The sequence below is a fragment of the Coloeus monedula genome (genome assembly GCF_965178545.1).
Source record: "Coloeus monedula genome assembly, chromosome: 34".
Lineage (NCBI taxonomy): Eukaryota > Metazoa > Chordata > Aves > Passeriformes > Corvidae > Coloeus > Coloeus monedula.
In genome coordinates, this window is record NC_138814.1 from 198,498 (window position 1) to 219,286 (window position 20,789).

The following is a 20,789-nucleotide window of genomic DNA, read 5'->3' on the forward strand; positions in this document are numbered from 1 at the left end:
TGCGGACGTGACGCGCGGTTTGTGTGGCGGTGACGTAATTTATTGGCGTGACGCGCAGCCGTGACGTCAGAAGGGGCGGGGTCACTTCCAGCGCCCGCCCACGCGGCCCTTGGCCACCTTCTTGCTGTGGGGGAGGGGCGGCGTGGGAACCCCGGACCCCCCCCCCCGAGTCCCGGAAGCCCTCGGGACCCCCCAAAAACCACCCAGGGACCCCCCGAAACAGCCAAACACCACCCAGGGAGCCCCAAAAACACCCGAAAACCACCCAGGGAGCCCCAAAAAACAGCCAGACACCACCCAGGGAGCCCCAAAACCACCCAAAAACCACCCAGGGAGCCCCAAAAACACCCAAAAACCACCCAGGGAGCCCCAACCCCCCCCCCCCGAAACACCCAGGGACCCCCAGAAACCACCCAGGGATCCTCAAAGACACCCAAAAACCACCCAGAGAGCCCCAAAAAAACCCCAGGACCCCGCAGAAACACCCAAAAACCACCCAGAGAGCCCCAAAAAGCACCCAGCGACCCCAAAAACACCCAAAAAAACCCCCAGGACCCCCCAAAAACACTCAGGGAGCCCCAAAAACACCCAAAAACCACGCAGGGAGCCCCAAAAACCACGCAGGGAGCCCCAAAAACACACAAAAACGCAGGGAGCCCCCCAAAACCACCCCAAAACCACCCAGGGACCCCCCAAAAATACCCAAAAACCACCCAGGGAACCCCAAAACCCCCCCCGAAACATCCAGGAACCCCCAAAAACCACCCAGGAATCCTCAAAGACACCCAAAAACCACTCAGGGAGCCCCAAAAAAAACCCAAAACCACGGAGGGAGCCCCAAAAACACCCAGAAAACACCCAGGGAGCCCCAAAAAACACCCAGGACCCCCCAAAAACACCCAGGGACCCCCATAAACACCCAAAACCCACCCAGGGACCCCAAAAAACACCCAAAACCACTCAGGGACCCCCAAAAAAAACTCAGCGACCCCCCGAATACACCCAAAAACCACCCCGGGAGCTCCAAAACTACCCAGGGAGCCCCAAAAAAACCCCAGGACCCCCCAAAAACACCCAGGGACCCCCATAAACACCCAAAACCCACCCAGGGACCCCCCCAAAAATACCCAAGGAGCCCCAAAACCCCCCAAAAACCCCTTAGGACGCCCCCAAAACCACAAAAAAACCGCCCAGGGAACCTCAAAAAACACTCAGGGACCCCCAAAACCACCCAAAACCACCCAAAAGTACCCAGGGAGCCCCAAAAAACTCCGAGGACCCCCCCAAAAAAACCCCAGGATCCCCCCAAAACACCCAAAAACCACCCCGGGAGCCCCAAAACCACCCCGGGAGCCCAAAAAACCCCCCAGCATCCTGCAAAAACACCCAAAATCACCCAGGGACCCCCCCAAAACACCCAGAGAGCCCCGAAACCCCCCAAAAACCCCTCAGAACGCCCCCAAAACCACACAAAAAGCCCCCAGGGAGCCCCAAAAACACCCCAAAAAAACCCCACGAGCCCCAAAACCACCCAGGGAGCCCCAAAAACACCCAAAAAGCATCCAGGGAGCCCCAAAAATCACCAAAAAAACACCCAGGGACCCCAAAAAACACCCAAAAGACACCCAAAAGTACCCAGGGAGCCCCAAAAGACTCCGAGGACCCCCCCAAAAAAAACCCCAGGAACCCCCAAAATCACCCAAGGAGCCCCAAAACCACCCAAAAGTACCCAGGGAGCCCCAAAAAACCCCGAGGACCCCCCAAAAACACCCAAAAACCACCCAGGGACCCCCAAAAACACTCAAAACCCCCCCAAAAAACACTCAAAAAAACCCCAAAAAGCCCCCAGGACCCCCCAAAAAGCCCCCAGGACCCCCCAAAAAGCCCCCAAATTTACAATTTCTGGGCGTGGCTGATGCGGTTGTACAGGACGTTGATCTGGGGGGGAGGGGCTGCGGTGAGGCCCGGGGGGGACCCCAAAATTTGTGACCCACCCCCCCCACCCCAAAATCCTCCTGGACACCCCCAAAATGGGTCTGGGGGCTTTGGGGGGGGAGGGGCAGAGACCCCCAAAATGGGGCCTGGGGGGGTTCAGGGGTCCTGGAGCCCCCCGAATTTGGGTCTGGGGGTTTCAGGGCTCCCCAAATTTGGGTCTGGGGGCTGTGGGGGGATCCCAGCCCCCCCCAGTTTGGGTCTGGGGGCTCGGGGGGTCCTGAGGCTCCCCGGAATTTGGGTCTGGGGGCTCGGGGGTCCCAGCCCTCCCCAATTTGGGTCTGGGGGCTCAGGGGGTCCCAGCCCCCCCCAGTTTGGGTCTGGGGGCTCTGAGGGTGCTCGAATCCCCCCAATTTGGGTCTGGGGGCTCGGGGGGGGTCCCAGCCCTCCCCAATTTGGGTCTGGGGGCTCTGGGGGTGCCGGAACCCCCCCAATTTGGGTCTGGGGGCTCTGGGGGTGCTGGAACCCCCCCAATTTGGGTCTGGGGGCTCGGGGGGGTCTCAGAGCCCCCCCAATTTGGGTCTGGGGGCTCTGGGGGTCCCAGCCCTCCCCAATTTGGGTCTGGGGGCTCAGGGGGTCCCAGCCCTCCCCAATTTGGGTCTGGGGGCTCGGGGGGTCCCAGCCCCCCCTCAATATGGGTCTGGGGGCTCGGGGGGGGGTCCCAGCCCTCCCCAATTTGGGTCTGGGGGCTCGGGGGGTCCCAGCCCTCCCCAATTTGGGTCTGGGGGCTCGGGGTCCCCACCTCGTAGCGCTGGCGCCGCAGTTTCTCCATGAGGTCGAACTTCTCGGACTCGAGCTGCTGCATCCACGAGTGCAGCTCCTGCGCCTTGGCCCTGCCGGGGGCACAGCGGGCAACTGGGGGGGCTTGGGGGGGCCCAGGGGGGTTTGGGGGGAATTTGGGGGGGCCCAGGGGGGATTTGGGGGGCCCCAGGGGGGATTTGGGGGGAATTTGGGGGGGCCAGGGGGGATTTGGGGACGATTTGGGGGGGCCCTGGGGGGATTTGGGGGGTCCCAGGGGGGATTTGGGGGCGATTTGGGGGGGCCCAGGGGGGATTTGGGGGGGCCCAGGGGGGATTTGGAGGGTCCCAGGGGGGGCTTGGGGGGGCCCAGGGGGATCCCAGGGGGGATTTGGGGGCGATTTGGGGGGGCCCAGGGGGGATTTGGGGGGGCCCAGGGGGGATTTGGGGGGGAATTTCGGGGGTCCCAGGGGGGATTTGGGAGAAATTTGGGGGGTCCCAGGGGGGATTTGGAGGGTCCCAGGGGGGGCTTGGGGGGATATGTGGGGGCTTGGGGGGGCCCAGGGGGGATTTGGGGGGAATTTCAGGGGTCCCAGGGGGGATTTGGGGGCGATTTGGGGGGGCCCAGGGGGGATTTTGGGGGCCTAGGGGGGGATTTAGGGGGGAATTTCGGGGGTCCCAGGGGGGATTTGGGGGCGATTTGGGGGGGCCCAGGGGGGATTTGGGGGCAATTTGGGGGGGCCCAGGGGGGATTTGGGGGGAATTTGGGGGGTCCCAGGGGGGATTTGGGGACGATTTGGGGGGGCCCAGGGGGGATTTGGGGGGCCCCAGGGGGGATTTGGGGGGTCCCAGGGGGGGCCAGGGGGGATTTGGGGGAAATTTGGGGGGGCCCAGGGGGGATTTGGGGGGAATTTCAGGGGTCCCAGGGGGGATTTGGGGGCGATTTGGGGGGGCCCAGGGGGGATTTGAGGGGAATTTGGGGAGAATTTGGGGTCCTAGCGGGGATTTGGGGAGAATTCAGGAGGAATTTGGGGGTCACACGGAGGATTTGGGGAGAATTTGGGGGGCCTAGGGGGGGATTTGGGGTCTTGAGGTGGATTTGAGGGGGATTTGGGGGGGTTTTGGGGTAGATTTTGGGGTGGTTTTGGGGTAGATTTTGGGGTGGTTTTGAGATGGATTTTGGGGCGGATTTGGGGTCCCAGGGTAGATTTGGGGTGGATTCAGGGCGGTTCTGGGGTCCCGGGGTGGATTTGGGGTCCCGGGGTGGATTTGGGGCGGTTTTGGGGTGGATTCGGGGCGGATTCGGGGCGGATTCAGGGTGGTTTTGGGGCGGATTCCGGGCGGTTCTGGGGCGGATTTGGGGCGGTTCTGGGGCGGTTCTGGGGCGGATTCGGGGCGGTTCTGGGGCGGTTCTGGGGCGGATTCAGGGCGGATTCGGGGCGGTTCTGGGGCGGATTTGGGGCGGTTCTGGGGCGGTTTTAGGGCGGATTCAGGGTGGATTCGGGGCGGTTCTGGGGCGGATTCGGGGCGGTTCTGGGGCGGTTCTGGGGCGGATTCGGGGGTGGATTTGGGGCGGTTCTGGGGCGGTTCTGGGGCGGTTTTAGGGCGGATTCAGGGCGGTTCTGGGGCGGTTCTGGGGCGGTTCTGGGGCGGATTTGGGGTGGTTCTGGGGCGGATTCGGGGGTGGATTCGGGGCGGATTCGGGGCGGTTCTGGGGCGGATTTGGGGCGGTTCTGGGGCGGTTCTGGGCCCACCTGAGCTCGTCCTCGCGCAGGTGCTCGATGTCCAGCGGCCGCTTGCGCTCGGCCAGGATCCGCAGCTTCATCTCGCGGCCGGTCTGGCGGCGACCCCGGCGCTGCTCGGCCTGGGGGGATCCGGGGGCATCCGGGGGGATTTGGGGGGATTTGGGGGGAATTCGGGGGGATTTGGGAGTCTCAGTGTGGATTTGGGGAGAATTCGGGAGGATTTGGGGGGAATTCGGGGGGATTTGGGAGTCTCAGTGTGGATTTGGGGGGAATTCGGGAGGATTTGGGGGGAATTCGGGGGAATTCAGGAGGATTTGGGAGTCTCAGTGTGGATTTGGGGAGAATTCGGGAGGATTTGGGGTCCCAGGGGGGATTTGGGCAGAATTCGGGGGGATTCAGGGGAATTCAGGGGGATTTGGGAGTCTCAGTGTGGATTTTGGGGGGAATTCGGGAGGATTTGGGGGGAATTTGAGGGGATTCGGGGGGAATTCAGGAGGATTTGGGAGTCTCAGTGTGGATTTTGGGGGGAATTCGGGAGGATTTGGGGGGAATTCGGGGGGAATTCAGGAGGATTTGGGAGTCTCAGTGTGGATTTTGGGGGGAATTCGGGAGGATTTGGGGGGAATTCGGGGGGAATTCAGGAGGATTTGGGAGTCTCAGTGTGGATTTGGGGAGAATTCGGGGGGATTTGGGGGGAATTCGGGGGGATTTGGGAGTCTCAGTGTGGATTTTGGGGGGAGCTGAGGGTCCCGGAGGAGAATTGGGGTGAATTTGGGGTAATTTAGGAGTCCCAGAGAGAGGTTTGGGTCAATTTGGGGGTCCCAGGGGGGATTTGAGGTGGATTCAGGGGAATTTGGGGTGAATTCAGGGGAATTTGGGGGATTTCAGGGGGAATTTGGGGTGAATTCAGGGGGGATTTGAGGTGGATTCAGGGGAATTTGGGGGATTTCAGGGGAATTTGGGGGATTTCAGGGGGAATTTGGGATGGATTCTGGGGGGATTTGAGGTGAATTCAGGGGAATTTGGGGTGAATTCAGGGGAATTTGGGGGATTTCAGGGGCAATTTGAGGTGGATTCAGGGGAATTTGGGGGATTTCAGGGGGAATTTGGGGTGAATTCAGGGGAATTTGGGGGATTTCAGGGGGAATTTGGGATGGATTCAGGGGGGATTTGAGGTGAATTCAGGGGAATTTGGGGTGAATTCAGGGGAATTTGGGGTGAATTCAGGGGGAATTTGGGATGGATTCAGGGGGAATTTGAGGTGAATTCAGGGGGAATTTGGGGTGACTTCGGGGGAATTTGGGGGGGATCCCAGGGGGGATTTTGGGATGGGTTCAGGGATTTTTGGGCAATGCCGATTTTGGATGTTTGGGCAATGGATTTTGGGGTTCCCGTGGGGTGGTTTTTGGGTCTGGGGGTGGTTTTGGGGCGGGGGTCCCCACCTTGGCCAGGTACCCCCCGAAGTGGGGCATGGCCGACAGAACTTTCTTCTTCTTGGCGTCGTCCTCCGCCCTCTTCTTGGCCTCCTCCTCCTCCTTGCGCAGCTTCTCCTCCTGCCGGGGATTTGGGGTGAATTCGGGGCAATTTGGGGCTCCCAGGGGGGCTTTGGGGGTGAATTCGGGGCAGTTTGGGGTGAATTCGGGGCAGTTTGGGGGTCCCAGGGGGGCTTTGGGGTGAATTTGGGGCAGTTTGGGGGTCCCAGGGGGGCTTTGGGGTGAATTCGGGGCAGTTTGGGGTGAATTCGGGGCAATTTGGGGCTCCCAGGGGGGGGTTGGGGTGAATTCGAGGTAGTTTGGGGTGAATTCGGGGCAATTTGGGGCTCCCAGGGAGGGTTTGGGGTGAATTCGAGGTAGTTTGGGGTGAATTCGGGGTAATTTGGGGGTCCCAGGGGGGCTTTGGGGTGAATTCGGGGCAGTTTGGGGTGAATTCGGGGCAGTTTGGGGGTCCCAGGGGGGCTTTGGGGTGAATTTGGGGCAGTTTGGGGGTCCCAGGGGGGCTTTGGGGTGAATTCGGGGCAGTTTGGGGTGAATTCGGGGCAGTTTGGGGCTCCCGGGGGGGGTTGGGGTGAATTCGAGGTAGTTTGGGGTGAATTCGGGGTAATTTGGGGCTCCCAGGGGGGCTTTGGGGTGAATTCGGGGCAGTTTGGGGTGAATTCGGGGCAATTTGGGGGGAATTCGGGGCAATTTGGGGCTCCCAGGGGGGCTTTGGGGTGAATTCGGGGCAATTTGGGGGTCCCAGGGGGGCTTTGGGGTGAATTCGGGGCAGTTTGGGGTGAATTTGGGGCAGTTTGGGGGTCCCAGGGGGGCTTTGGGGTGAATTCGGGGCAGTTTGGGGTGAATTCGGGGCAATTTGGGGCTCCCAGGGAGGGTTTGGGGTGAATTCGAGGTAGTTTGGGGGGAATTCGGGGTAATTTGGGGCTCCCAGGGGGGCTTTGGGGTGAATTCGGGGCAGTTTGGGGTGAATTCGGGGCAGTTTGGGGGTCCCAGGGGGGCTTTGGGGTGAATTCGGGGCAGTTTGGGGTGAATTCGGGGCAGTTTGGGGGTCCCAGGGGGGCTTTGGGGTGAATTCGGGGCAGTTTGGGGGGAATTCGGGGCAATTTGGGGGTCCCAGGGGGGCTTTGGGGTGAATTCGGGGCAGTTTGGAGTGAATTCGGGGCAATTTGGGGCTCCCAGGGAGGGTTTGGGGTGAATTCGAGGTAGTTTGGGGTGAATTCGGGGTAATTTGGGGCTCCCAGGGGGGCTTTGGGGTGAATTCGGGGCAGTTTGGGGTGAATTCAGGGGAATTTGGGGGTCCCAGGGGGAGTTTGGGGTGAATTCGGGGCAATTTGGGGATGAATTTGGGGGTCCCAGGGGGGTTTGGGGTGATTTCGGGGCAATTTGGGGCTCCCAGGGGGGGTTGGGGTGATTTTGGGGGGATTTGGGGCTCCCAGGGGGGTTTGGGGTGATTTTGGGGGGATTTGGGGGTCCCAGGGGGGATTTGGGGTGAATTCAGGGTGATTTGGGGGTCCCAGGGGGGTTTGGGGTGAATTCAGGGGAATTTGGGGCTCCCAGGGGTGAATTCGGGGCGATTTTGGGGGGATTTGGGGCTCCCAGGGGGGTTTTGGGGTGATTTTGGGGGGATTTGGGGGTCCCAGGGGGGATTTGGGGTGAATTCAGGGTGATTTGGGGGTCCCAGGGGGGTTTGGGGTGAATTCAGGGGAATTTGGGGCTCCCAGGGGTGAATTCGGGGCGATTTTGGGGGGATTTGGGGCTCCCAGGGGGGTTTTGGGGTGAATTCAGGGTGATTTGGGGGTCCCAGGGGGGTTTGGGGTGAATTCAGGGGAATTTGGGGCTCCCAGGGGGAGTTTGGGGTGAATTCGGGGCGATTTGGGGGGGATTTGGGGCTCCCAGGGGGGTTTTGGGGTGAATTCGGGGCAATTTGGGGCTCCCAGGGTGGATCTGGGGGGATTTGAGGTGAATTCAGGGTGAATTTTGGGGCAATTGGGGTCGGATTTGGGTTGGATTTTGGGGGTCCCAGGGGATTTGGGGGTGCCGAGTTGGGTTTTGGGCATTCCCAGGCTGAGTTTTGGGGTGAATTCGGGCGGTTTTGGGGTCTCCCCTCACCGCCAGCCGCGCCTGCCTCTCCCTCTCCTTCTCGGTCCGGTTGCGGAGCTGCTCGTTCCGCTCGGCCCGGCGCCGCTCCTGGGGTGGGGAGGGGTCCGTGAGGACCCCAAAACCACCCCAAAAAAACCCCAAATCCCCCCAAAATCCTCGCCAACATTTTCTGCTGCAGGAACAGCCCCGGTTACCCCAAAACCCCCGAAAATAACCCCAAAACATCCCCTAAAAACCCCTTTTCCGCCCCACTCCCCCCCCCCTTTCCAAGACTGTTTAAGACCCGAAATCCCCCGAAAGGACCCTAAAAATCCCCGAATTGACCCCAAAACCTGCCTGGGACCCTCCCTCAGCACCATCTGCAGAGCGAGACCCCAAAACGTCCAAAAATCCCCACCCAAAATCCTTGAAATGACCCCAAAACCCCCCAAAATCAACCCCCAGGACCATCTACCGCAGGATGAGACCCCAAAAATCCCCAAAACCCGCCAAAAATCCCCCAAAAATCCCCCAAAATCCCCCAAAAATCCCCAAAATCAACCCCCAGGACCATCTACCGCACGATGAGACTCCAAAAATCCCCAAAACCCGCCAAAAATCCCCCAAAAATCCCCCAAAATCCCCCAAAAATCCCCAAAATCAACCCCCAGGACCATCTACCGCAGGATGAGACCCCAAAAATCCCCCAAACCCGCCAAAAATCCCCCAAAAATCCCCCAAAATCCCCCCAAAAATCCCCAAAATCCCTGAAATGACCCCAAAAGTCCCCAAAATCAACCCCCAGGACGTTCTACTGCAGGATCAGCCCCCGTTTGCAGGATGAGACCCCAAAAATCCCCCAAATCCCCCCAAAAATCCCAAACATCCCCCAAAAATCCCCCAAACATCCTCCAAAAAGGCCCCAAAAATCCCAAAAATCCCCCAAAAATCCCCCAAAATCCCCCAAAAATCCCATTTCTGCCCTTCCCAGAACCCTTTAGGCCGCCAAAACCCCCGAAACGGCCCCAAAACGGCCCCGAAACGGCCCCGAAACGGCCCCCAAACGGCCCCCAAACTCCGTTGCCGGGGCTCTCTGTGATCCCAAAAGCCCCGAAAGCCCCAAAAAGGCCCGAATTTGCCCCAAAACGGCCCCACAATGCGCTCCATGAGCCCCTGCAGCTCCTCCTCCTCGCGCCGCCGCTGCTCGAAGTGGGCGTCGATGAGGGTCTGCAGCTCCAGCAGATCCTTCTCCATGCGCTTGCGGTGGATGTCCTGCGGACCCCAGACCCAAATGGGACCCCAGACCCAAATCGGACCCCACAGGAACCCCCCACACCCAAAATCCCCTGAATTTACACAAAAAAAAAACCCTAAAAACATCCCCCAAACCGCCCCAAAAAACCCCACAGAGATCCTTCAGCGTCCGCTTCCCTGCGGACCCCAGACCCAAATCAAAACCCCCAGGAGACCCCAGACCCAAATCGGACCCCAGACCCAAATCGGACCCCAGACCCAAATCGGGCCCCACAGGAAACCCCCACACCCAAAATCCCCTGAATTTACCCCAAAAAACCCCTAAAAACATCCCCCAAACCGCCCCAAAAAACCCCCCGGAATCCTTCTCTGTCCGCTTCCCTGCGGACCCCAGACCCAAATCGGACCCCAGACCCAAATCGGACCCCACAGGAAACCCCCACACCCAAAATCCTCTGAATTTACACCAAAAAAACTCCTAAAAACGTCCCCCAAACTGCCCCAAAAAACCCCCCGGGATCCTTCTCTGTCCACTTCCCTGCGGACCCCAGACCCAAATCAAAACCCCCAGGAGACCCCAGACCCAAATGGGACCCCAGACCCAAATGGGACCCCACAGGAAACCCCCACACCCAAAATCCCCTGAATTTACACCAAAAAAACCCCCTAAAAACATCCCCCAAACCGCCCCAAAAAACCCCACAGAGATCCTTCAGCATCCGCTTCCCTGCGGACCCCAGACCCAAATCAAAACCCCCAGGAGACCCCAGACCCAAATGGGACCCCACAGGAAACCCCCACACCCAAAATCCTCTGAATTTACACCAAAAAAACTCCTAAAAACGTCCCCCAAACTGCCCCAAAAAACCCCCCGGGATCCTTCTCTGTCCACTTCCCTGCGGACCCCAGACCCAAATCAAAACCCCCAGGAGACCCCAGACCCAAATGGGACCCCAGACCCAAATGGGACCCCAGACCCAAATGGGACCCCACAGGAAACCCCCACACCCAAAATCCCCTGAATTTACACCAAAAAACCCCTAAAAACATCCCCCAAACCGCCCCAAAAAACCCCCCGGGATCCTTCAGCGTCCGCTTCTCTGCGGACCCCAGACCCAAATCAAAATCCCCAGGAGACCCCAGACCCAAATCAAAACCCCCAGGAGACCCCAGACCCAAATCGGACCCCACAGGAAACCCCCACACCCAAAATCCTCTGAATTTACACCAAAAAAACCCCTAAAAACATCCCCCAAACCGCCCCAAAAAACCCCCCGGGATCCTTCAGCGTCCGCTTCCCTGCGGACCCCAGACCCAAATGGGACCCCAGACCCAAATCGGGCCCCACAGGAAACCCCCACACCCAAAATCCCCTGAATTTACCCCAAAAAAAACCCCTAAAAAATCCCCCCAAAACCCCCCCGGGATCCTTCTCTGTCCGCTTCCCTGCGGACCCCAGACCCAAATCAAAACCCTCAGGAGACCCCAGACCCAAAAAACTCCAAAAAAACCCCAAATAAACCCCACAAAACCCCGCCCACAGGGACCCTTCCCCATGTCCTGGGGGGCGCAGAGACCCCAGACCCAAATTACCCCAAAAAGACCCCAAATTGCCCTCTCAGGACCCCTCAAAAAAACCCCAGACCCCAAATAACGCCCCCAGACCCAAAATTGCCCTCTCAGGATCCCAAATTAGACCCCCCAGACCCCCCAAAATCCCCCCAAACCCCAAATTACCCCCCAGATTCCCCCCAAAAAAACCCCCAGACCCAAAATAACCCCCCCAGAGCCCCCCAAAAAACCCCCCAGCCCCCCCCCAAAACGCCCCCAGACCCAAAATTGCCCTCTCAGGACCCCAAATTAGACCCTCCAAATCCCCCCAGACCCCAAAAAACCCCCCCAAAACCCCCCAGACCCCCAAAAAAACCCCCCAGACCCCAAAATCCCCTCCCAGACCCCAAATTGCCCCCCCAGATCCCCCCCAAAACCCCCCAGACCCCAAAAAAACCCCCCAGACCCCCCAAAAAAACCCCCCCAGACCCCAAAATCCCCTCCCAGACCCCAAATTGCCCCCCCAGATCCCCCCCAAAACCCCCCAGAGCCCAAAAAAAACCCCCAGACCCCCAAAAAACCCCCCCAGACCCCCAAAAAAACCCCCCCAGACCCCCCAGAAAAACCCCCAGACCCCAAATTAGACCCCCCCGACCCCAAAATTGCCCTCTCAGGACCCCAAATTAGACCCTCCAAATCCCCCCCCGACCCCCCAAAATCCCCCCAAATCCCCCCCAGACCCCCAAAAACCCCCCAAAACCCCCCCCGACCCCCCAAAATCCCCCCAAATCCCCCCCAGACCCCCCAAAATCCCCCCAGACCCCAAACCCCGCCCCCCAGACCCCCCAAAATCCCCCCAAAATTCCCCCCAAACCCCAAAACCCCCCCCCAAAACTCACATCGAAGTCCACGCGCTCCCCCTCGGGGATTTTGGGGGGGGCCAGCTGGGACACCATGGGGCTGGGGGGGGGTCCGGGGGGGGGTCAGGGGGGCTCCGGGACCCCCCGAAACCGCCCCAAAAATCCCCCAAATCCTCCCCCCCTCACCGGGGCCGGGGGCGCTCCTCTTCTGGGGGGGGAAAAAGGGGGGGTCAGGGGGGGGTTTTGGGGGGATTTTGGGGGGGTCCCAGGGGGTTTTGGGGTGGTTTGGGGGGATTTTGGGGGGGTCCCAGGGGGTTTTGGGGTGGTTTGAGGGGATTTTGGGGGAGTCCCACGGGGTTTTGGGGGGATTTTGGGGGGGTCCCAGGGGGTTTTGGGGTGGTTTGGGGGGATTTTGGGGGGTCCCGGGGGGTTTTGGGGTGGTTTGGGGGGATTTTGGGGGGGTCCGGGGGGGTTTTGGGGTGGTTTGAGGGGATTTTGGGGGGGTCCGGGGGGGTTTTGGGGTGGTTTGAGGGGATTTTGGGGGGGTCCCAGGGGGTTTTGGGGTGGTTTGAGAGGATTTTGGGGGGGTCCCAGGGGGAATTTTGGGGTGGTTTGAGGGGATTTTGGGGGGGTCCGGGGGGGTTTTGGGGTGGTTTGAGGGCATTTTGGGGGGGTCCCAGGGGGTTTTGGGGTGGTTTGAGAGGATTTTGGGGGGGTCCCGGGGGGTTTTGGGGTGGTTTGGGGGGATTTTGGGGGGGTCCGGGGGGGTTTTGGGGTGGTTTGAGGGGATTTTGGGGTGGTCCGGGGGGTTTTGGGGTGGTTTGAGGGGATTTTGGGGGAGTCCCACGGGGTTTTGGGGGGATTTTGGGGGGGTCCCACGGGGTTTTGGGGGGATTTTGGGGGGGTCCCACGGGGTTTTGGGGTGGTTTGGGGGGATTTTGGGGTGGTCCGGGGGGTTTTGGGGTGGTTTGAGGGGATTTTGGGGGGGTCCCAAGGGGTTTGGGGTGGTTTGGGGGGATTTTGGGGTGGTTTGAGGGGATTTTGGGGGGGGTCAGGGGGGGTTTTGGGGTGGTTTGAGGGGATTTTGGGGGGGTCCCAGGGGGTTTTGGGGTGGTTTGGGGGGATTTTGGGGGGGTCCCAGGGGGTTTTGGGGGGGTTTGAGGGGATTTTGGGGTGGTCCGGGGGGTTTTGGGGTGGTTTGAGGGGATTTTGGGGGAGTCCCACGGGGTTTTGGGGGGATTTTGGGGGGGTCCCAGGGGGTTTTGGGGTGGTTTGGGGGGATTTTGGGGTGGTCCGGGGGGTTTTGGGGTGGTTTGAGGGGATTTTGGGGGGGTCCCACGGGGTTTTGGGGTGGTTTGAGGGGATTTTGGGGGGGTCAGGGGGGGTTTTGGGGTGGTTTGGGGGGATTTTGGGGTGGTCCGGGGGGTTTTGGGGTGGTTTGAGGGGATTTTGGGGGGGTCAGGGGGGGTTTTGGGGTGGTTTGAGGGGATTTTGGGGGGGTCCCACGGGGTTTTGGGGTGGTTTGAGGGGATTTTGGGGGGGTCAGGGGGGGTTTTGGGGGGGTCCCAAGGGGTTTGGGGTGGTTTGGGGGGATTTTGGGGGGGGTCCCAGGGGGTTTTGGGGTGGTTTGGGGGGATTTTGGGGGGGTCAGGGGGGTTTTGGGGTGGTTTGGGGGGATTTTGGGGTGGTTTGAGGGGATTTTGGGGGGGTCCCAAGGGGTTTTGGGGTGGTTTGAGGGGTTTTAGGGTGGTTTGGGGGGATTTTGGGGGGGTCCCGGGGGGTTTTGGGGTGGTTTGGGGGGATTTTGGGGGTCCCAAGAGGGTTTTTAGAGTGGTTTGGGGGGGTTTTGGGCGTCCCGGGGTGTGTTTGGGGGTCCCAAGTGGTTTTTAGGGTGATTTGGGGGGATTTTGGGGGTCCCAAGTGGTTTTTAGGGTGGCTTGGGGAGATTTTGGGGGTCCCGGGGTGTTTTTGGGGGTCCCAAGGGGCTTTTTAGGGGAATTTTGGGGGTCCTGGGATGGTTTTGGGGGGATTTTGGGGGTCCCGGGGTGTTTTTGGGGGATTTTGGGAGTCCCAAGGGGGTTTTTAGGGTGGTTTTTGGGGGTCCCAGAGCTGGTTTGGGGGGATTTGGGGGGTCCTGGGGTGTTTTTGGGGGTCCCAAGTGGTTTTTAAGGTGGTTTGGGGGATTTTGGGGGTCCCAATGGGGTTTTTGGGGTGGTTTGGGGGGATTTTGGGGGCCCCAGGTGGGATTTGGGGTGGTTTGGGGGGATTTTGGGGGTCCTGGGATGGTTTGGGGGGGATTTGGGGGGGTCCCAGGTGGGTTTTTTGGGGGGGGGGGTCGTACCTGGCTCCTCCGGGGGTTTGGGGGGCTCCGAGGCTGTGGGGGGATGGGGGGGGTCAGGATTTGGGGGGTCCCCCCCCGATTTTGGGGGGGGTTTTGGGGGGGAATCCCCAAAATTTTGGGGTTTTTTTTGGGGGGTGGTTCCCCCAAATTTGGGGATTTTCCTTCCTCACCTTCCTCCTCCTCTTCCTCCTCCGCCACCTCTTCTGGGGGGGGGGTAATTAGGGAAGTGTTAATGAGGTAATTATGGTAATTAACCCCCCCCCCAATTGTTTGTTAGGATTAATTAACGGTTTTGACGTTAATTGTGGGTTTTGGGGGGGTTTAGTGGGAATTACCGGAGCGTTCATTAACGCTTTTGGGGTTAATTAAGGGGATTTTGGGTCAGTGCACACACGGAGGTCGTTAACGAGGCCAGCTGGGGTTAATTAATCGGGGTTAATTGGGGTCACTCAGGGTCACTCACCCTCCTGCTGCTCCCTGGGGGGGGGAAGAAGAAGGTGAGGGGGGAGGGGCCCCAGTTTGGGGGGCCCTTCCCAGTTTGGAGGCACTGGGGGGGAACTGGGGAGGTTCTGGGGGGTCCTGTGGGAATTTGGGGGGAGGTTGGGGGGCTCTCCGTGGAATTTGGGGAGGTTTGGGGGATCCCGGGGGGGCTTTGGAGGGTCCCGGGTGTATTTGGGGAGGTTTTGAGGGGTCCCGGGTGTATTTGGGGAGGTTTTGAGGGGTCCCGGGTGAATTTGGGGAGGTTTTGAGGGGTCCCGGGTGAATTTGGGGAGGTTTTGGGGGGTCCCGGGGGGGTTTTGGGGGGTCCTGGGTGAATTTGGGGAGGTTTTGGGGGGGTCCCGGGTGTATTTGGGGAGGTTTTGGGGGGTCCTGGGGGGGTTTTGGGGGGTCCCGGGTGTATTTGGGGAGGTTTTGGGGGGTCCCGAGGGGGTTTTGGGGGTCCCGGGTGAATTTGGGGAGGTTTTGGGGGGTCCTGGGGGGGTTTTGGGGGGTCCCGGGTGAATTTGGGGAGGTTTTGGGGGGTCCCGGGGGAGTTTTGGGGGGTCCTGGGTGCATTTGGGGAGGTTTTCGGGGGTCCCGGGGGGGTTTTGGGGGGTCCTGGGTGAATTTGGGGAGGTTTTGGGGGGTCCTGGGTGAATTTGGGGAGGTTTTGGGGGGTCCGGGGGGGGGTCACTCACTCGAGCTCCTCCTCAGGCTCCAACATGGCGGCGATTTTGGGGGGTCCTGGGGGGGATGGGGGGGGGGGTCAGGAGGGTCCGACACCCCCCAAACCCCTCCCGACCCCCCCCCAAAGCCCCCTCCCCAAACCCCCCCCTCCCCCACCGCTGCTCCTCTCCCGGGGGGGTCCCTCTCGCGCCCCTCCCCCCCCCAACTGGGGGTCCCTTTATCGGCGGCCGCCCCTCCCCCCGCGATGACGTCACCGCCGCATTGTTCCCAGGAATATCGCGACATCCGACACCGACAGACGGGGGGGGGGGGGGAGGGGTTGGGACCCCCCCAGGACCATTTTTGGGTGAAAACAAAAGGCCCCGGGGGGGGGGGGGGGGGGCAGGGGTTTATTCTCGGCGATGACGTCACCGCGCGCCCCTCCCCCACCCCGCACCTGTCGGACCCCCCAGAACGGGGGGGGGGGGGGGAGGGGGGGGAGGGGTCACCTTCACACCCCCCCCCCCCCCCCCCCCAAAATTCCCGAAAATCCTCCGGAGGCCGTTTTTGTTCCAAATTCCTTTATTTTGGTACAAAACGACCCCCCCCGGGATGCCCCAAACCCCCCCCCAAAAAAGCACCATGGACCCCCTTCCCCAAAACAACACGGGGGGGGTGTCCCCAAAACAGGGGGGGGGCTCAGCCCCCCAAATTCAACTCCAGACCCTCAAAAGGGGGGGGGGGGGTCCAACCCCCCAAATTTGGCTCTGCCCCCCCCTCCGAGGGGGTCTCAACTCCCCAAACATGAGGGTCCAACCCCCCAAATCCGGCTCTGCTCCCCCCCCCCTCCAAGGGGGTCTCCGCTCCCCAAGGTGGGTGGGGTGGGGGGGATTCCAGTCCCCCCTCCCCCCAAAATTTGGGGAGGGGGTGTCACGGCTCGGCCAGGGGGGGCAGCGCCAGAGCCAGCCCCGACTGTGTGACCACCAGCCGCAGGCGGGGGGGGGTCCCGGCGCGCCCCTCGCCCGCTTTGGGGGCGGCCCCCCCCAGGCGCACGTGGGCGTACAGGGACAGTTTGGGGTCGGGCGAGGGGGACCCCGTTTTGGGGCCGCGTTTTGGGGGCGCGGGGACCCCCAAGCGCACCAGGGGGACCCTCCCGCGCAGGCGGCAGCCGCTCCCGCAGGACACGCAGTCGTGGAGGGCCACGCGTGGCTCGGCCGGGCCGGGGGGGGCACGGGGCGAGGGAGGGGCGCGCCGGTGCCGGCGGCGGTGCCGGGGGGCTTTTCGGCGGCGAGGTTTTTGGGGGGTCCCGTCCTGGCTCCCCCCCAGCCCCACTCGGCGCAGCCTCACGTCCGTCTCGCGCAGTTCGTATTTGGGGGGGGGGTCCTGAGGGGGCGGCTCCGACACCTTCCCCCGCTGCCGGAAAGCGCCTTCGCCGCGTCTGGGGAGGGGCAACTCGAAATTAGGGAGCTCCCTCCACAAATTAGGGGTGGCACCGCTGTTCCTGAAGCGTTTGGGGGCTCCTTTTTGCCCCCATCTCCCCCTTTGAAAGCTCCTTTTGACACCCCCCCGGCTAAATTTTGGGGTCCCCCCCACCTCAGGTCCCCCTCGCCCTCGAGTGTTTTTGGGGTCCCCTCAGAGTTTCTCAGGCGTGCGTTCCCCTGCTCTCCTCTATTTTGGGGTTCTCCCGAGGTTTTTGGAATCCCTCCCCATGAGACTTTCGGGGTTTCTCCAAAAGGTTTTGGGGTCCCCCCCATTTTGGGGTCTCCCCTCAAGGAGACTCTTGAGGTTCTCCACGACGTTTCCAGGGTCTTCCCAGAAGATTTTTATGAGTTCCCTCCACAAGATTTTCAGAGTCCCCTCCCACGAGGCTTTTGGGTCCCCCCCTGAGGTTTTTCAAGGTCCCTTGCCCAGATTTTCGGGGTACCTCTCGCAGGTGCGGCACTCGCAGCCGCGGTTGCCCTCGCCGAAGAAGCCGTCGCCATAGAAACAGGTGATTTCTGCCCGGGGCGGGATGTCCCGCAGCGCCTGCACCCGCGCCCCGCCCGGGGCCGACACAAACTGCACCCCAAAAACGCCGGAGACCCCCGTGAGCCCCAAAACAGCGACCCAGCCGTGAGGGAGCTCCTTCCCCCCTCACCTTTCCCTCCCTTTTTCTCCCTCACATTTCCCTCCCTTTTCTCTCCTCACCTTTCCCTTTTCCCCCTCATGTTTCCCTCCCTTTTTCCCCCTCACGTTTCCCTCCCTTTTCTCTCCTCACCTTTCCCTTTATCTCCTCACCTTTCCCTCCCTTTTTCTCCCCTCACCTTTCCCTCCCTTTTTCTCCCTCACATTTCCCTCCCTTTTCTCTCCTCACCTTTCCCTTTTCCCCCTCATGTTTCCCTCCCTTTTTCCCCCTCACGTTTCCCTCCCTTTTCTCTCCTCACCTTTCCCTTTCTCTCCTCACCTTTCCCTCCCTTTTCTCCCCTCACCTTTCCCTCCCTTTTCTCTCCTCACCTTTCCCTCCCTTTTCTCCCCTCACCTTTCCCTCCCTTTTCTCCCCTCACCTTTCCCTCCCTCTTTCTCCCTCACGTTTCCCTCCCTTTTCCCCCTCACGTTTCCCTCCCTTTTCTCTCCTCACCTTTCCCTTTCTCCCCTCACCTTTCCCTCCCTTTTCTCCCCTCACCTTTCCCTCCCTCTTTCTCCCTCACGTTTCCCTCCCTTTTCTCCCCTCACGTTTCCCTCCCTTTTCTCCCCTCACGTTTCCCTCCCTTTTCCCCCTCACCTTTCTCTCCCTTTTCCCCCTCACGTTTCCCTCCCTTTTCCCCCTCACGTTTCCCTCCCTTTTCCCCCTCACCTTTCCCTCCCTTTTCTCCCCTCACCTTTCCCTCCCTTTTCTCCCCTCACCTTTCCCTCCCTTTTCTCCCCTCACCTTTCCCTCCCTTTTCTCCCCTCACCTTTCCCTCCCTTTTCTCCCCTCACCTTTCCCTCCCTTTTCTCCCCTCACCTTTCCCTCCCTCTTTCCCCCTCACGTTTCCCTCCCTCTTTCCCCCTCACATTTCCCTCCCTCTTCCCGCCCTTTTTCTCCCCTCACAATTCCCGCTCTTTTCCCCTCGTGTTTCCCGCCCCTTTTCCTCCTGCTTCACTCTCCCTCTGTATTTTCTGTTCTTTCCCTCTCCTATTTCACTCTTTATCCCTCACATTCCCCGTTTTCCCCTTTACGTTTTCCCCCATTCTCACCCCTCACGTTTCCCGCCCCGTTTCCCTCACATTCAGCTTCTTTTTTGCTTTTCCCACCCCTTTTTCCCTCACATTCCTGCCGTTTTTTTCCTCGTGTCTCCCCTCTCTTTTCCCTCTTAGTTCCCCCTCATCTTTCCCCTCACATTTCCCACCACAAACCCCAGCCCAAACCCACCGCTTCCACCCCAAAAACACAGACTCCCCCCATTACACCCCCTCACACTCACCCTGCAGTTCGGGCGACAATCTGAGGGGGGAAGAAAGGAGCACCCGCTCAGAGACCCCCAAAACGTTCAGGTGGGTCCCGGGGCTGTCCCAGGACGGGTTTTTTGGGGCTACAGGTGACTTTTTGGGATCCCACCGTGGTTGATGAAGGCAGCGGGCCCCAGCCAGAGCTGGGTCCTCCTGCGGCGCGTCGAGTACATGAGGCTGAAGTCGTTGTCCCCCGCCCGCAGCAGCGCCCGGTCCGAGCCCCGCAGCTCGACCCCGCAGCCGCCCAGGAGCTCCAGCATCTCGTGCTTGTGCCTGGAGGGGAAAACCCCGAGATCCTGAGGGCTCTGGGTGCGCACAGAGGGGCTCGGGGACCCATCGTGCATGGGGGGAGACTCGGTGGTGTCGCACGGGGGTTTTGGTGTTCTCGGGGCAGTTTTGGGGCTTTTGAAGGGGTTTTGAAGGGGTTTTTTGGGGTCTCCCCCAGACTCACCCCATGCGGGTGGCCACCACCCTGGTGCTGTTGGTGTCGCACGGGGGTTTCGGTGTTTTTGGGCGGGTTTTGGGGGTTTTTTGGGGTCTCCCCGGACTCACCCCATGCGGGTGGCCACCACCCTGGCGCTGTTGGTGTCGCACGGGGGTTTCGGTGTTTTTGGGGGGGTTTCTGGGGTTTTTTGGGGTCTCCCCGGACTCACCCCATGCGGGTGGCCGCCACCCTGGTGCTGTTGGTGTCGCACAGGGGTTTCGGTGTTTTTGGGAGGTTTTTTGGGGTTTTTTGGGGTCTCCCCGGACTCACCCCATGCGGGTGGCCACCACCCTGGTGCTGTTGGTGTCGCACAGGGGTTTCGGTGTTTTTGGGAGGTTTTTTGGGGTTTTTTGGGGTCTCCCCGGACTCACCCCATGTGGGTGGCCACCACCCTGGTGCTGTTGGTGTCGCACGGGGGTTTCGGTGTTTTTTGGGGGGGCTTTGGGGGTTTTTTGGGGTCTCCCTGGACTCACCCCATGCGGGTGGCCACCACCCTGGCGCCGTTGGTGTCGCACGGGGGTTTCGGTGTTTTTGGGCGGGTTTTGGGGGTTTTTTGGGGTCTCCCTGGACTCACCAGGTGCGGGTGGCCACCACCCTGGCGCCGTTGGTGTCGCGGCTGTAGCGGGTGCAGCGCTGGATGCTGAAGCCGCTCTCGGGCAGCAGCGTCCGCAGGTACCGGAACACCTGCGGGGGACAAAAGGGGGCTCGGGACCCCCCCCCAACCCCACAGAGCCCATTGCTGCCCCTACAGACCCCAGAACACCTGCAGGGGACAAAAGGGGGCTCGGGACCCCCCCCCCCAACACCTGCAGGGCACAAAAGGGGGCTCGGGACCCCCCCCCAACCCCACAGAGCCCATTGCTGCCCCTACAGCCCCCATCCAGACCCCGCAATGCCCCCTCCGGGCACCCCCCCGTTCATCCCTCACCCCCAAACCCCCACGGGGACCCCAAACCCTTCCCCCCCGAGCCCCGTACGTGGTTCTTGAGCGCTGCCCGCTGCACCGGGCGCCGCTGGCGGAAGAAAGCCGGGGCCCAGGCCCCGCTCAGGGTCCTCCAGGCCGCCTCCAGATCCCGGCGCTGCCGGAAGGCCTCGATGGCCGCCCGCAGCTGCGCCCGGCGCCGCAGGGCGGGCAGGGGGCTGTGGGGGGGACAGAGACCCTCGAGACTCGGCGCCTCCGGGGCCACGGACCCCGCACACCGGGCAGCCCCCCCCCCGGGACGGGAACCCCGGGAGCGGGACCCGCGTTAACACCGGCAGGACCCCGCTCTTACCGGCCCGGTGCTCCCCGCGGGGAGGTCCCGTATCACCCTCAGGACCGCGGCTCTCCCACCCAGAAGGTGCCGGTGCCTCCCCGCCTCGCCCTGCCGGGGGTCTCGGTACCCCCCGGTGCCTCCCATCCTCACCTGACCCCCATCTTGTGCGTGCGGAAGCCGAGCACCGAGTCCAGCACGAGGCTCGTGGCCAGGTCGTCGTTCTCGCAGAGCTCCCGCGCCGTCACCGCCGTCACCGCCGCCCGGGGCCGCATGGGCTGCCGCTGCCGCCGCCGCCTCCGCCGCCGCCGCGCCTGCAGCACCGGGAGCGTCACCGGCGGGGCGCCACGGGGCGGGACCCCGAGCACGGGGTGAGCCCCGAGAGC

At 61.6% G+C, this 20,789-nt stretch overlaps 2 protein-coding genes across 2 annotated transcripts; both read right to left on the reverse strand.

The window, feature by feature from the left end:
* Positions 1-13: 13 nt before the first annotated feature.
* Positions 14-15,504, reverse strand: TNNT1 (troponin T1, slow skeletal type; the record flags this gene model as incomplete). The annotated part of the gene is made up of 12 exons (XM_082299839.1): positions 14-124; positions 1,898-1,938; positions 2,735-2,825; positions 4,484-4,593; positions 5,917-6,027; positions 8,077-8,154; positions 9,202-9,318; positions 11,751-11,811; positions 11,898-11,919; positions 14,053-14,085; positions 14,223-14,255; positions 15,426-15,504. The coding sequence occupies 12 exons, from the start codon at positions 15,502-15,504 to the stop codon at positions 82-84; spliced, it is 819 nt and encodes a 272-aa protein (XP_082155965.1). The 3' UTR covers positions 14-81.
* A 456-nt stretch (positions 15,505-15,960) lies between these two features.
* KMT5C (lysine methyltransferase 5C) lies at positions 15,961-20,689 on the reverse strand. Its single transcript, XM_082299875.1, has 7 exons — positions 20,557-20,689; positions 20,128-20,290; positions 19,725-19,834; positions 18,776-18,939; positions 18,642-18,661; positions 17,123-17,256; positions 15,961-16,636 (listed from the first exon to the last, which is right to left on the reverse strand). Exons 1-7 carry the CDS (start codon positions 20,676-20,678, stop codon positions 16,129-16,131), a joined length of 1,221 nt encoding a protein of 406 aa, XP_082156001.1. The 5' UTR covers positions 20,679-20,689; the 3' UTR covers positions 15,961-16,128.
* Positions 20,690-20,789: the final 100 nt, after the last annotated feature.

Bases quoted from the DNA above. Each gene is read 5' to 3' on its own strand.
- KMT5C (XM_082299875.1), bottom strand. From the start codon at position 20,678: ATGCGGCCCCGGGCGGCGGTGACGGCGGTGACGGCGCGGGAGCTCTGC. The intron at 18,940-19,724 runs GTGAGTCCAGGG...TTTCCCCTCCAG, and splicing joins GTGGTGGCCACCCGCACCTG to GCACAAGCACGAGATGCTGG. The intron at 16,637-17,122 runs GTACCCCGAAAA...GCCCCTCCCCAG, and splicing joins GAGTGCCGCACCTGCGAGAG to ACGCGGCGAAGGCGCTTTCC.